Source organism: Saccostrea echinata, unplaced genomic scaffold (genome assembly GCF_033153115.1).
Source record: "Saccostrea echinata isolate AGI-Se365-2 ecotype Australia unplaced genomic scaffold, CSIRO_AGI_Sech_v1 ptg000029l, whole genome shotgun sequence".
NCBI classification, from domain to species: Eukaryota; Metazoa; Mollusca; class Bivalvia; order Ostreida; family Ostreidae; genus Saccostrea; species Saccostrea echinata.
In genome coordinates, this window is record NW_026889778.1 from 20,387,893 (window position 1) to 20,404,747 (window position 16,855).

Consider the following 16,855-nt stretch of genomic DNA (forward strand, 5'->3'; position numbering starts at 1 on the left):
TTCACATTTCACCTTTACTATTGATTCACTTACAAATCTTTGGTGACGATTTTCTCTTTTTTTATAAAGGCACCAAGCTTTCCAGCCTTTGATGCCGCCATTAAGAAGGCCATTAAAATGTTGGGTGGTAAAGTGTTCCCTAAGCTGAACTGGAGCTCTCCCAGGGTAATAAGTTCATGTCAATTCTGGTGATTCATTTAACTACATTGCATACATATTATACTTTTATTCTGATTATCTGTATCATGAGCATGTCTACAAGTAAGTATAAAAATTATTTAATTAACTATAAGAAAAAATTTCAGTTCAGTTGGACTTAGGATTAATATTCTGGCTTTTATCCCCTAATGGGACACCATTCTTACAATTATTTTGTATATAAGAGTGATGAAAGCTTTCAAAATATTAGCATAGCTTACAGTGAATTTGCTCTTGTAATGGGAATTTTACTAATTTTTAGCTCTACTGGTCAGAGACCAGAAGAGCTTATGCGATAGTAAGGTGTCCGTCGTCTGTCTAGCTGTCTGTCTGTCTGTCTGTCCGTCCGTCTGTAAACAATTTTTCAAAATGCTACTCCTCCTACAGTTTTGGTCTGATTTCAGTATAACTTGGCACACAAGTAGACTACACTAAGATACATAATTCTGTGTATCGGTTTTTGATTTCAATGAACGGTGTTGCCATGGTTACTAAAAATAGAAATTTCTGTGAAAAACATTCAAAATGCTACTCCTCCTACAGTTTTTGTCTGATTTCAGTATAACTTGGCACACAAGTAGACTACACTAAGATACATAATTCTGTGTATCGGTTTTTGATTTCAATGAACGGTGTTGCCATTGTTACTAAAAATAGAAATTTCTGTGAAAAACATTCAAAATGCTACTCCTCCTACAGTTTTGGTCTGATTTCAGTATAACTTGGCACACAAGTAGACTACACTAAGATACATAATTCTGTATATCGGTTTTTGATTTCAATGAACAGTGTTGCCATGGTTACTAAAAATAGAAATTTCTGTGAAAAACATTCAAAATGCTACTCCTCCTACAGTTTTTATCTGATTTCAATATAAGTTGGCACACAAGTAGACTACACTAAGATACATAATTCTGTGTATCGGTTTTTGATTTCGATGAACGGTGTTGCCATGGTTACTAAAAATAGAAATTTCTGTGAAAAACATTCAAAATGCTACTCCTCCTACAGTTTTTATCTGATTTCAATATAACTTGGCGCGCAAGTAGACTATACTAAGATACATAATTCTGTATATCGGTTTTTCGATTTCGATGAACGGTGTTGCCATGGTTACTAAAAATAGAAATTTCTGTGAAAAACATTCAAAATGCTACTCCTCCTACAGTTTTTATCTGATTTCAATATAAGTTGGCACACAAGTAGACTATACTAAGATGCATAATTCTGTATATCGGTTTTTGATTTCGATGAACGGTGTTGCCATGGTTACTAAAAATAGAAATTTTAGTCTGATATAATAATAAATCTTGCCACAAATGAGACTAAACCAAGGATCATTATTCTGTTTATTGCTGTTGCAAAGTTTCAAGTCAAAGTGCTACTTTTATCTTCCTTTATAAATACAACCAGTAGAGCTACAGTCTCGTCAGAGACTTCTGGTTTACAGGATGCCACATGGATAGCCTTTGACAAAAGTCTAAAATGTACATGTCCCAGTGATGTGTATTTACTACTGAAGAGTTCAGAGTTCATAACCCATGACCTCACTCAACCGTAAGTTACATGAACATGTCCCTGTTGTATAAATTACTTGTAATGTATAAGGAGGGGTAGAAGGAGAAATCTGCTCAGTATTATTTTTTTTTTTTTTGGAATTGTTATCATAATTAGGAAATTCAATATGAATTTGTTTGCTACAGTAAATGGTGCAATGTACATGTAAACAGTAAAACATGTTAACAGCAAACATGCTTATAATGAATTGACACTTACATGTAATTACAACAAGTTAAAGTGATTTTCATTCCCCATAATTTAAAAAGTATATTATAAACTGAAGGGACATGTCCACTTACGCTTATATAACAAAGGAAATTCTCCCATCTCTGGCACTTCATTATAATAAGCATATTTTACTGTATGATGTAATATTTCTTGCTATTGTTTCTTTATAAATATTCTATACACTTCCAGGTTTATTCGCTGTGAAGACTTTGATGAGAGTGGTGATCAGACCAATGTAGGCTACAGCTTAATATTAAGAAAATGGCAAGACCTCAATCCAGGATATGAATTCAGGTGTTTTGTTAGGAATAACAAGCTAATAGGTGAGAATTTTTGCTACACATTTAAACATTTTATGTGTTTGTATAATTTTTTTTATCTTAAAACATGAAAAAGTGATTTGAAAGTAACAAGTTTTTTTTTTTTTAATAAATATTAGAAAAATTTTAAGAGCAAACCAAAATATAGCAAACTGAAAATGATTTATTTTGTAATGATTTTTTATTTTTGGATAGGTATTTAGCATTCATCATTTAGAATCAAACTGAAATTCCGTTTTTTGCTTATTATATGAGGGTCATTCAAAAAATTTGTAGACTTTTATTATATAAGTGTAAGTGGATGGTGTATGAGGAAACAGCTAGATTATCATAAAAAATGTGGTCAAAAGAGTTTATAACATTATGGAAAGTGATGTGCACTTCACTATTGTGGAACTTGTAAAAGCAGAGTTAGGCAGTAAAGAATTTGGAAAAGCTGTCGATCTAATTTATGCTACTCAAACAATTGTTAACAAACTGTGTGTCCTGTATCATGGAGATGTTTTTAATGAGTTGTTAAGGCACTACAGTCGGTTTGCGAAATGCCAAGTGAGAGTAATTTTGTATAACTTTCATGAGGTTGTATGTCTTTGAAGTTACAATGTTGTTAAGATCGAGTGCTCTGTGATTACAAAACTTGTTGCCATAACATTAATAAACACATCTATTGAAATGAAGTGAATCTTCACACAGATAAAATAAATCTTTCACAGTTGAAAATATGTTGATCTTAAACATGTTAATTCTTGTAAAAATAATCATGATGATATGATGAAGAGGAGCATTGTCAACATATTTTTTTGAATGACCCTCGTATTTCTTTAGATTTTCTTTTTCAGGTAAATCATGTATGTATGTAATTTTGCTTAAATGTTGTTCATATATATACCTTTTCAGCAATATGTCAAAGAAACCACACAGCATATTATGAGTTCATCAGACAAGAAAAAGAAGACATTGTATCAGACATACAGTCCTTTTTTTACCACTTAGTCAGTTTGAAATTTCCTAATGAAAATTGTAAGTATTTACATAAATAAATAAATAGAAATTCATTTTTCTAATTTCCCTTGCAGTTAAAAGCATGTACTGTAATGCAATATGGAAACAGGAATATGAAATTTTTACTCAAGCTTACATGTGTAATACATGTATTAATTGTGTAGCTGGTTCTTTGTAGATGTGTTTGATGTATACAGAAGAGATCAGGTGTGTATAATACTAATAAAATTTTATATAAATGAACAAACTGAAAGTACACATATGTACCATAAAATCTTGTGGTATTTGTGAAATATTTCTAAAACTGAATTGAGATAATTTTGTTTTGTAGAGAGATCAATTCAGTTTTAGAAATATTTTTATGTAACAATAAAGCACGCATGTACAAATGTAAATGTATTCAGAGCAAGGATTGAATATTTACAGAATAGCTAAATATAAAAAAATTACATTTATCCAGTATTAGATAAATGAAATATCCATTTGATTTGATTGATTTAAGTTGGTTGTTGGAGAGTTATATTTTTACTTTATATAAATTCTGATTGTGTTGCAGGGGAAGATACTCTTGTTAGACTTTAATCCCTTTGGGGAAGTGACAGATGGTTTAATGTTTACATGGGATGAACTAACAGATAGTGACACAGAACTTAAAGGCACAGACAATGATACACAGGTAACTAATGTATACAAAGTCTGAGAAGTCTTAACAGGGAATTATCTTGATGCATTCAGACTAATTTGTATTATTTTTATGCCCCCGTATCGAAGATTATGGGGTATATAGTTTTTGCCCTGTCCGTCTGTCTAGCTGGTTGTCTGTTTGTCCACAAAAACTTTAACATTGCCCATAACTTTTGATTGGTTGGAGCTATGGTTTTCATATTTCACATGTGTATTCCTTGTGACAAGAACTTTCTTTGGGTACCACTATATTTGACCTTTTGACCTTAACCTTGGAGTTTGACCCAGTTTTGCAAAATTTTTCCCAACTTTAACCTTGGTCATAACTTTTGAACAATTAATGCTAGGGCTTTCATGCTTCACATGTGTAATCCTTGTGACAAGACCTTCCTTTGGATACCATCAACTTTGACCTTTTGACCTTGACCTTGGAGTTTGACCTACTTTTGAAAAACTTTAACATTGGCCATAACTATTGAACGGTTGGTGCTAAGGCTTTTATACTTAGCATATGTAATCCTTGTGGCAAGACCTTTCTTTGGATTCCAATAACTTTGACCCTTTGACTTTGACCTTGTAGTTTGACCTACTTTTAAAAAAACTTTAACATTGGCCATAACTTTTGAACAGCCAGCGCTAGGGCTTTCATACTTAGCATATGTAATCCTTGTGACAAGACCTTTCTTTGGTTACCAACAACTTTGACCCTTTGACCTTGGAGTTTGACCTACTTCTGAAAAACTTTAACCTTGGTCATAACTTTTGAATCATTGATGCTAGGGCTCTCAAACTTCACATATGTAATCCATGTGACAAGACCTTTCTTTGGATACCAACAACTTTGACCCATTGACCTTGACCTTGGAGTTTGACCTACTTTGGGAAAACTTTAACCTTGGCCATATCTTTTGAACCGTTGGTGCTAAGGCTTTCATACTTCACATATATAATCCATTTGACAAATCCTTTCTTAGGATACCAACAACTTTGACTCTTTGACCTTGACCTTCGACTTTGACCTACTTTTGGAAAACTTTAACCTTGGACACAACTTTTGAAAAGTTGTTGCTAGGGCTTTCATATTTAACATGTTTTTTCCTTGTGACAAGACCTTCCTTTGGATACCAACAATTGTAATCCATTGACCTTGACCTTGGAGTTTGATCTACTTATGAAAAACTTTAACCTTGGTCATAACTTTTGAACAATTGGTGCTTCAGCTTTCATATTTCACCTGTATTTTTCTTGTGAGAAGGCCTTTCCTTAGGCACCATTAATTTTGTCATTTGACCTTGACCTTCATGTTTGAATTACTTTTGAAAAACTTTAACCTTTTCCATATCTATTCAATGGTTGCTGATAGGGCTTTCATATTTCACAGGTATATTCCTCGAGACAAGACCTTACTTTGGGTACCAACATATTTGACTTGCATTTGAGAAAGTTTAATCTTTGCTATAAGTTGCCATACGGGAGCATCAGTGTTTCACAAACACATCTTGTTTTTCTTTAATGTTAATTTTTTTTTAATTGTTTCTACCAATCTGGGCACAATAACACAAATCGGAAGGTTAAAGGTCACGCTAAAAACACTGAAATTCCTTTTCCAGTCGCCAGTGTTCAGGTACAGAAACTCAGGGGGTATTCAGCCCAACCCTCTTTCAACATTCGGGGTTCCTAGAGACATTCTAGACTTGGCCACAGGAACAGATGCCAGTAAACTTGTGGACCTCCTTAAACTTGTAAGTTAAACTTTGTAAAAAAAAAAATTGAGACAACTTATGAAGTGATCAAGTTGATCCTTGTTGTCACCACCCATGCCAATTAATGTACATGTAGTTGCAATCATATATGCACGCATATAGGTTTAGATGGTGTATCATGTAACATAGAAGTGCACCATAATATTTTTTACAAGCATGAACAAAATAGGCAAAGATATATCAATTATGCATCCCTTCCTCAACCAAGTTTGTGACAGAAAACTTTAAGGACTAAAATTTCCATTTTTTTATAAACAGAGACAACAGCAAGAAGAAGACTCGTCATCGGAGGAAGAGACAGAAAACCAGCAGACATGATGATGATGTATGTCTTCTATAAGACTGAAAAATTTACAGTGCCAAACTAGCTCTGTGAAGACAACATTCACATTGTGTTACATTTGTAGCCACAAAGACATGCACTATTCATATATGCATATAATACATTTCCTCTGGCAGCATTTTTTCTTCACATTGAGAGAGATGTCATATTTTAGCAAGTTAATTAACATTGTCAAACTTGTGTAAGATCATATTTTCATGCTATATCAAGATCATTTTCAGACTTGACATCATTTTCACTTGAAGTTCACAACTTTTATTTGTACAAAATGTTTACTGTGATGGCCATACTTGTAATACAGTGTAGTTCAAGTTTTATACTAGACCAGTATGTCATACTGCAAGATCAGGCATCGTATGGGGATTTGTTAATCTTAGATGTGTGCTTCACAAAAACAATTTTCTTGACTTTGAAATATTTTCATTTTTTAAACTTTGAATTCGAAATGTAATATACACTTTAGTTCATATATATATTTTTTAAAATGTCCTTGTACTAGCTAGCATTGCCAATTTTTTTTAAACTTTAATAACAGTGTTAAAGTAATAGTAATAAATGTAAATTTATGGAATGAATTAATCATAGACTGATATGAAATAAAATGAACAGTTCAGCAAGTTTAGACATCTTTGGCCAATTAAAGAAAAGACTGCAATGAATAACCATTTAAAATTATCTTTCCTTTGATGGAAACATGGCAACTTCATTTGAACTGATGTATCTTGATCACCCAAATATTCTTTGAGACAAGTTTGGTTAGAATAGATAACTTCAGGTTGACAAATGGTGGGGTGAGTGGTATTTTTGAGCTCCTGGGATATTTCCAGTTGTATTTGCTCTTTCACACGTTTGTCTGGCCTATATGTGCAGTGTCCAATTATCAATTGCATTTGTGTTAGAAATTTAGAGTGATAAGCAGGAAGCAAAATTCTGGTGCTAAATATATTATCCTAATAATTTGACTACTACCCGTCACGCACGATCTTAATGGCGGACAAAGAGTTCACCTTTAGCGACCCTAAAATGGAAGTGGACAAAAGCCCATCTTGTAATCATAATCACGCTTCCCTGGATGAATTAAAAAAACGATTTGAAGGAAAAGATCTTGCGGATTGCTTCGCTATCATGTCCATGGACATAAAGGGTGTTCGAGGAGAAATCCAGGATGTAAAGCGACGAGTCAGTGATCTGGAAACTGAACTGCATGTGAAAATCTAAATCAGGACATTTCAGACATTCATCAAACATCTTTTCCTGAGGTGAAAGAGGCACTTAAGGGTGAGCGAATTGAGCGACTTAAACTTGAAATATTGGGCAGAAAATTGGAGTAAGAAGATGATATAACCCTTAAATATATCTATGTTAATATTTTTTCCGAGTTAATTTTATTTCACTACAAGGACTTGGCTCATAAGAATAGTATTGGTATATACTGTCCGTTTGCTCGCCATAGAAAATTTTATTAATTGATTACAAAAACATTAAGAGAAAATAAAATTCAACTTTTCTGTTTTTGGCAATAATTGCATTAAGTACTTTTTCCATGAAAATTCAAAATTTATATCAATCAGGAAATCATTAAAAAGATTTAATGAGATGATATTTTTATATATAAAGACTTGGTGCATGAAGGCACATACCGTAGCAGATATACATGAAATCAATTTGTTTGATCGATTTATTTGCTGTATCTAGAAACCAACATTTCTCTTGAAAATTTTGAAGAACTTCGCTGGAAATGGTTTTTTTTTCATCCCTCTGTCACTCCCTAGCTGTCGCTGTAACCCCATTTTGATGAAACTCTACGTGTACTGTGATCCCCATTGACCTTATCTTAATATGTCTTCATTAAGGTCTTCCGTCACAACGGAAGACCTTCTACTGATTCTGATGGTTAAGATTATTATTCTTTTTTTTTTCTTCTCCTTTCTAGACGCCAACTTTGAGGCCTCATATCTCACTCATTTCTCAACGGATTTTGCTCAGATTTGCAGGGTTTATAGACGTTACAAAACTCTATCAGAATGCTGTCAAACATGTCAAAAATCCACTTCCGCTTTTGAGTTATCTCCCTTTAAATGAAAATTTAGGACTCTTCATTTCCGGATAAAGGCTCCGAGACTACAAAAGCTGGAGTAGAAATTCTACCGAATTTAAATAATAGAAGCATTGAAGTTGTGCACATCTATTTTTGTTTTTTGATTTCTGTGTTCAAAATGGCGCTAGATAGGGGTCAAAAATTAGAACGCCTAAAAGCGCGAAAATTTACACATATTTTCCTATGTATCTTTTAAACTAAAAATATTTTGTTAAGACATGTTGAACAAAAGTTGTGCACAGTTTTAGGGTCTTTCATTTGGCACCTCCAAAAAGGGGCTGGTCTTTTAAATTAGGGATCTAGGGTCCTTGAAAGTTTTCGTTTTATAACTCAAAAACGGTAAATATTTCGATATAGCTGTCGCTAAAAAAGTTGTTCTTTAACATATTATTGATCTCGTGAACTTGTTATTTTGTTCGAGTCTTTTTTGATAAATGAGCTAGAAGCTTGACCCATATACAGGTATCTAGTTTCATTAGACAAGTGATGGTGAAATCTTTATGCGCATAACTGAAATAAACTTGCTATAAATGATAAACCTATCCAAAATAAATACTAATACTACTTTAAAATAAGTTTTTACGTGTTCTGTGGTTTCATTCCAAATTATTGAGTCGCACATTTTCAATACGTCTCGGGATTTGTTTTTGTTTATAATTACGTAACCGGCCATCCCCCGATCACGCGTGACCTAGATCCAGTGATCAGTGGTCATACACTAAACAGGCATTGCCGTTCTAAATCTATTTTGCAAACTCAACTATGTACGGATAATTGTTTTTTTAGTCAAATCGGATCTTTCCAATTATTTCATCTTATCTATGTTGGTCATGTTGGTGATATACTTATTAAATTATTGTGGCCGAAATTACAAGAGATCCATTGCGTGTGAACCAGCGACCTGCGTTCGTAAACAAAACATCTTTTCGTCGTTTAATGTTGAAACATAAACTATATTAAATTTTAAAAAAAAAATAAATAAATCAGTCTTTAACTGCATTTAACTGCGTTTCACATACACCCGGGTTTTGTGTTTGTTTACAATTATGTAACCTAATTATGTAGCCGAGGAAGCAGCTATTAGTGCTCATACACAAAACATTGTCGTTCTATATTCATTTTGCTGACACAATGATTTACGGAAAATTATTTTTTAAATCATACCGGATCATTCAATTAAATCATTTATTCTTATCTTAATTTGATTTAATTTAAATCCAAAACATTTTATTAAGGACGTATAAAGGTCCCCGATTTCATGAATCCTAATCTTTAAACTGCATACATGTATTTAATAAACGATTTATTTCTCGGTTATGTGTTATTATGTGTTTAATTTCGGAGATTCATTGCGTGTGGTTAATTCTGCAGATAATTCTAACTTGACACACAAGGTTTGTAGACAAAGAATTCAAAAGAGATATATTTTGAAAACAATAAGACGCATTGCTAAACACTTTTACATTATTTTCTTTTCAAAATGGCTATCTTTATGATTACACCAACTTTTAACATGCTATGTGAAAAACTCTGTCGACTATAGTTTTGTAACTCCAGCATATGACAAGTACATGTGCTTTTTATTAAACACCCAATTTTCCATTAACGCCCACAAAATCTACCTAGCTTAAGATCGATAACATACCGCCCGACAATCATACAAAATAAAACAATAGCTGCTGATTTGATTGACAGGCCAGCAACCTGCGCTACCTGATACTGTAGTCTGAGTTTGCATGTTTTGAAAGCAATTACACGTACCTGGTCACGCGTCAAACGCTTTCATGTAAAAGTCGCTTTGTATACACTCTGGTAAAAACTTATATCTTTGTTGGTAATTATGTTTCACAAAATAATTGAGAGAAGAGAATTAAACTTTGAGTTCATTATTTTTATTTTCACTGCTGTTTTGTACACTGTACTTGTACGCGATATGTCGTCCAAGATAACTGTACAGCTTTCCGAAGAAAAAAAAACTGGCAGCTATTCGAGCCCCTTTTCGCCTTCAATGTCCTCTTCAAAACACACCTGTTTACAGAGAAGAGATCATAATATTCAATAAAATATTTCATATTACATGTAATCTGATTTTGTATGTATAAGTATCTGAAAGGCTATATTGTGCTGAATTTTTTTTAAAATACATGTTTTATGTAATACATATTTTTTAGCATACGATAAAATATCGCCAACACTATAAGCTTATTTATTTCTAATGTCCAGAACTGTGTAACGTAAATGCCATGCATTTAAGAAGTATGTTAACTTTTTATAATTTAATTACACTTGCACACGCGGTTCAAAAAAAAAAATGTACAAGGAGTACATATACATGGACTTGAATATAACAAACTTATTAGCACATCTAATGATGAAAATGAAAATAATTGATAATACACTTTTACAACTTCATTTCAATGATAAGTTATTCTTAAACTTTACTTCAAATGTCAGAAAGGCCAGCACAGCCAAACTACTGTTAATTGTCTCTGTTTTAATTATAATGTCAATCACAATAACTTTTTTCTTTAGATCCCTTCATTTCTTATCTGTACATAGTTACATGAAATCCATGCACGGCGCTACACCTATCAATCAAAATTGTAAACTTCTGGTGCCACGGAAGCATTTCCCCTGTGGTGTTGAATATTCTTTAGGTCAATTCTTATTTTACGCTTTTATAGATACAGTGTAATATTTCGAAACAACGTTTTAATTAAGGCTGAAGATGCATGCTGTGAATTTATCAAACCTGCAGTCCTAATTGACGATCCGTTCTTACATGTATATTATAATTAATCAGAGAGTCCAGTATTTGTGACAAATTTTGATTGAGATTTCACTTTCCCTTTAGGATAAACGATTCATTAAATAGATTATGCATATGAGATGGATAGCTGTACTACATATAAATGTATACTTTTCACTTTGTAACAAGAATCTGTCATTGACAATTAAAAGTGAAGAGTTTAGGTAAAAGACTTTGACAAATGACAAGTTATTCCTTCTTAGTCACTTTATAGCTTAAAGCTATATGGTCGTGCCCCCCCCCCCCCCCCCGCAATTATGTTTTTATTTTAATTTTTTTTTTTTTTGCTTAGATATCAAAAAATTTGATTGTTTGTGCCCCGTCCCAGAAAAAAATGAAATTGCGTTCTACAGGCTTAAGTCAGAACATGATTTTCATAATGAAAATACATTTATCAAAATGTTTCTACCCCTACGATTCGTAGTTGTGGTTTCGAATACCACCACGTCGCCCGCGTGGCGCAGTGGTTTGAGTGTTTGCTCTAGAGTCGCGGAGTAAGGAGTTAATCTTTACGTCGTGGGTTCGACTCCCTCTGCGGGACATGGAGACCGGTCCTTTGCATGAGACCGTATAAACCGAGGTCCCGTGTAGCAGTAGATGCTGGGACAAAAGAGATCCCTCACTGTTCAATGACCTTGAGTGTCGAGTATAGGTCTGAATTTGCAGCCCTCCACCGGCAAGTGGTGGCGTTTCCATATGAGTGAAAAATCTCGAGAGGGACGTTAAACAACACACAAACAAACAAACTATTCCACTACGGGACGTGGAGACTGGTCCTTTGGATGAGACCGTATAAACCGAGGTCCCGTGTAGCAGTAGGTGCTGGGATGAAAAAAATCCCTCACTGCTCAATGGCCTTGAGTGTCAAATTTACAGCCCTCCACCGGCAAGTGGTGGTTTTTCCATATGAGTGAAAAATCTCGACGGGGACGTTAACACACAAACAAACATTTTCACTACAGAACGTGGAGTATGGTCCTTCGGATGAGGCCGTATAAACCGAGGTCCCGTTTAGCAGTAGGTGCCGGCAAGAAAAAAATCCCCCACTGCTCAATGGCCTTGAGTGTTGAGTATAGGTCTGAATTTGCAGCCCTCCACTGGCAAATGCTGGCAGCTCAAGGGACGTTAAACAACAAACAGACAATCAAACAAACATTTTTGTGTCGCCTGCAGAGCAGAGCAGCACTTAGCGATCAATTTACCTGGCGTCTGTCTTGCTGTCCGTCCGTCTGTCACACCTTATATCTCGAGAAATGTAAGAGGTATGGGTTTGATAATTTGCACATATAGCTTGACACTATGGCTTTTGTATTTTTCCATGGCTTCCGACCTAGATATCCTTAAACTTGACCTTTGACCTACTTTTCAAAATAACCAATAATGCCGATATACAACTTCTTTTTGATATTTATGAGGTAAGTCTATGCTATTTAGAATGTGCACTGTTTGTCATAAAACATTTTGAAAAATACCAGCGTTACAGTTCACTTGACCTTTGACCTATTTTGTAAAATATACTGCGGAGGCTTAAATTTACCTTGTGTCTTTTGAAATTACAGAGGCAGGGTATAATAATTAACAGTTATACATGTTTATGATCTCATGACAATGTATTTTGACACTGTATGAAATAAAGAAACTACAAAAACTGAAATTTAAGTACTATGAAAATACAACGGGATCGGTATTCCAAAATGGATGGTGTAGACTGATAATTGCTGATATGAAAGACTGAAGCCTCTTTCGAAGGATTGTCGAAATCACGTACTTAAATAATTTATATATAATTATTTATAATAAATTTATTCAAATTTCATTAATATCCATTTTAGCTTTCAGGGGTTAAGGATTTGCATTTCTATTTGATTGTTAGATTCTATCGCAGTCTTACTATCCCTGGATTGTTTTGTTTTGTTTTTTTGGCATGAACTATATTCAATGCCTTAGCAAATAAATAGCTGATAACTTTTAGACTTAGTTACATCTTTAATGAAGCTAAAAGCAGGCGACACATGCGTTCCTGGGAACACTCTAGTTCTGTAAGAAATCAGCAAAGATAATTAAGCAGAGATTTTTGATGAATAAAATGGGTTTTTTTTAACCTTTTTCTATAACGCTGACTATATATACATGTAAGGTCTGCGATATAAAACATGATGTGATAGGGTAACGTAATGCACCTTGTACACGTACTCAAAGATGCCGACGTTTTTCAATATCGAAATTGGACATAAAACATATATACAATAAAATTTGAAGCCAGCGAGTTAAAAGTAATAAATTACAACTATATGGAAACGAAATGAAAAAAAACATGTGTAAACTTGTCAAGTTGGAAGCACTCAGAATGGGTATTGTTGGTATCATACAGACTGTGTCATGGCCTTGACTCAAGTTCAACGTCACTAAGAACAAGATGCTTTTACTGGATGTGTGGTCTGAAAGAACATGTGTTAACTTGTCAAGTCGGTAACACAGATAGGTTTGCATCATAACCAGAGTGTGTCATGGCTTGACGCAAGGTCATCTGGACAAGTTCAAGGTCACGAAATAGAAAGTGTACATTATTTTATTGTCTTTCTACTGGCGAAGCATTGCAAGTTGATAGTCCCTTAAAAGATTATTTATCATCTTAGAATATGGCATGACCTTGACTCAAGGTCACTGCTCCAACGGAAGACCTATTCGTTGCTTTGCAACGAGCTCGGCTCTAGTTTTATCAATTATTGTGTATTGTTGAAAAATGTACTAAAGATTAGTGGACATTTTAAAACGCAGTGTTGATAACCTTTTTACCTTTATACAACTTGTCTCAGGCCCGTAGGAAGCAATTTCATTTTTTTTGGGGGGGGGGGGGTGGGGACAGCCAAACATTTTCAGTTGAGGGGCACTATCAACTACCAAAATTCCTTGACAAGCAAAAAAAGGTCATCAGCCGTTTTTATTGAGGGGGCACAAGCATATAATAGCTAAGTTTTCTATAGTATTCTTATTCTATATATTGGCAAAATTATTGCCCCCGTGCCCCCCCCCCCCCCCCCCCCGGTTCCTACGGCCATGTGTTTACGATTTACTAGACAACCCCCGTAAGTCACAGAAATGTAGTTTTTTTTTTTAAATAATATATAACTTTTGTTGATTTATTACTTTCCAGGTAGCATTACCTATACGAAAGATAATGTAAGTCTACAGTAACAAGAACTGACAATAAAGCCAGAATTCAGAATAAACTAGAGGCTACTGTTAGGAAAAAGTGTTCATACCCAAAGTCTGAATCCAGGGAGGTATAGTTGTGCACATTAAAGAGTTTATCTTCTTTTTTTTTTCAGAAAGGACACTACTTTTTGTTATGATTGTTAAAACTCAGGAGCTAGGGTCACAAATTTGTTGAATTCTTGAATAGAATTTCCTTAATATTTACATGTATTTCTTATGTTTATCCCATCTTTATTGCCAATTTTTCTAGTCATATCTGTATTTTTTTTTCATTTATATGTATATTAATATCCTTATTAAGGATATATTAAAAAACGAGCATGTGTAACTTCTGTACGTGTCTGGTTAATTTGTTTGGTATTGTACTAAATGCCCATTTATGACAATTAGTTTTAGTTCATATTCTGCAAAAAACAAAAAACAAAAAAATAAATAAATAAATAAAAAAACACACACACCCCCCCAAAAAAAAAGAGAGCAGAGTAGACTCATGGATGGCGATAATAAATTATATTGAGAAAAGTCAAAGACGATGGTATAAGAACTTTATTGTTCAAAACACTGAACAAGGATACTCCAATTTTCGTCAAACTGTAAAAAAAAAAAAAAAAAAAAAAAAAAAATATTTTGTCACGTAATGATTATTTTTCACATTAGACTTTTTAATTGTAATATGTTGCTTTGATCTCTATGTTGTTAAATAACAACCAAGGAGATACTAATTAACTGGTAATTGTCGTTTATGTCGATGATTTTACAAAAGAATGTCGATGTATAATTATTGTATGAATTATGCACGAGCTATTATAAAGCGAGATCACTTAAGGAGGCCCAAACCTGCAAATTGATAAAACTCGGTGTACTTTATTGCAAATTAACAGAACTTACATCGTTGAAATGTTTAACGCACATAATATACAATCGATCACTTGCTCTAACATTCATAAATAATATAAGTTAATTACTGCAATACCTGTAAACTTGGGAATCATCTTGTAAATAATTACGGCTTTTTTGTGCGAAACGGGCCACAATGGACATGATGGATAAAATTAACCGTCTGCCATATTCAATGACACGGCCCTGAACTCTGGGATGATTGACTTTTTTTGAAAATGAAAGTCCCAAAGAGAATGAGAGGTTACCAGATATGGAATCAAGCCAGGGGCCCGGTAGTTTGTGGAACTTTTTATCGTACAAGTCTTGCCATGTTTTCGATATTCAGCTTACAAAGCAAATAATTCATTCAGCTCTCTCAGCTTAAAACATTGCTGTGATGTCATTCCTTTATCTTGCAGTCTAAAAGTTTACCTGTGGCAGTCAGATATTAGGCCTAGTGAGCAGTCTGATATCACATATGTCAAGTGTAATATCAGACTGTCTTAGTACTGATATCCTTCAAAATCGGACTGTTACTTGACAAAAGAATTTAAAATGTGATTATTCAAGCATACAGCAATGTTTGATCTTATTGTGTTCATAATTATTTTAAAACAGAATATTATTTAATTACTGATCATACAGAATTGGAAAATTAAAAAAAAAGACTTCCAATTAAAAGAATATACTAAAATTGTAAACTATAAAACAAAACATGAGTTCTTTGAACTTGTAATGAACTTGTTCGACTTTAGTTGATGTTTTCATTTAGTGATAAAAATTCAGAAATTCTCTTATTCTGGGTTTTTATAAAGCAGAGTTGGCTGGTTAATCTGTCATTTTAATCATAGAAGAATTCTACTTCTAGTAACAAAAAATATCCATTACGCATTCAATCCATTATGAAGTTATTCTCAATGTCTGTACTTAGAAATTAATATACCTTCAGCAACAACTTTATTTTCTGTGTTTGTTCAGTTCAAATCAAAGTTACAGTCTGCATTTTCCTTTCAATTCCCAATAATGTCATTCACTAGAATGCATTTCTTTAAGGGCAAGTCTTAAAAATGTTCTAAATTTGTTCAAAAATATTTTATTTGTTCTCTAGGTTTTTCAGAGGGAATTTAAATTCCCTCCTTTTGTAAATACAGCTTGGATGTTACCATTGAAGAGAGTGAACACATACAGATGGTTGATGAATTATTTTTTAGTTTGCAGATCTGCGCTAATATTTGTATTCTGTATCAGAACAATTTTAATAGGTACAATGCCTTCAAAATGACAAAAGGCTGATTACAATGCACTTCCATTAGCTACATAAATAACATTGTGCTTTTAGAAGTATATGGATGTTCTGTAATATAATGTGCATGTATTAACAAGTATTCGGTAGTTCATTATGAAGTATTTACCGGTATAGATGTACCTGTATATGGTGTGTGTTTCCTAAAAGAAAATGGTTTAAGCTAAAGTTTACTATATTGAACAATTATAGTTTACTAATAGTATCAAAGAATGGAGCATTACTCTTCTAAGTTTTATCCGTGCACCTTTATTTACAATAGTAAAAATCATTGGTACTTTGATCTACTTTTAGTAAAAAAATTCAATTTTTCTATAGTAAAAACGGTGGAAGTTTGATTTACTATCTCACAAACTTAATATTTATTTATTTATTTCTCTATTTATTTATTGTAATATATTATGGATCTACGATTAACCATTGTTAACAATTGATAATTAAACACTTATTGT

At 33.3% G+C, this 16,855-nt stretch overlaps 1 protein-coding gene across 1 annotated transcript in view; it reads left to right on the forward strand.

Annotated features, from left to right (window-relative positions):
* LOC133194611 (cell division cycle protein 123 homolog) overlaps positions 1–6,561 on the forward strand; it is a 43,372-nt gene extending 36,811 nt beyond the window's left edge. The window contains exons 6-13 of the mRNA XM_061330539.1: positions 70–165; positions 1,649–1,755; positions 2,176–2,309; positions 3,204–3,326; positions 3,487–3,515; positions 3,865–3,984; positions 5,603–5,734; positions 6,014–6,561. Of these exons, the coding sequence (XP_061186523.1) occupies positions 70–165; positions 1,649–1,755; positions 2,176–2,309; positions 3,204–3,326; positions 3,487–3,515; positions 3,865–3,984; positions 5,603–5,734; positions 6,014–6,073 (801 nt within the window). The 3' untranslated portion in view covers positions 6,074–6,561. The remainder of the gene's footprint in view (positions 1–69; positions 166–1,648; positions 1,756–2,175; positions 2,310–3,203; positions 3,327–3,486; positions 3,516–3,864; positions 3,985–5,602; positions 5,735–6,013) is intronic.
* Positions 6,562–16,855: the final 10,294 nt, after the last annotated feature.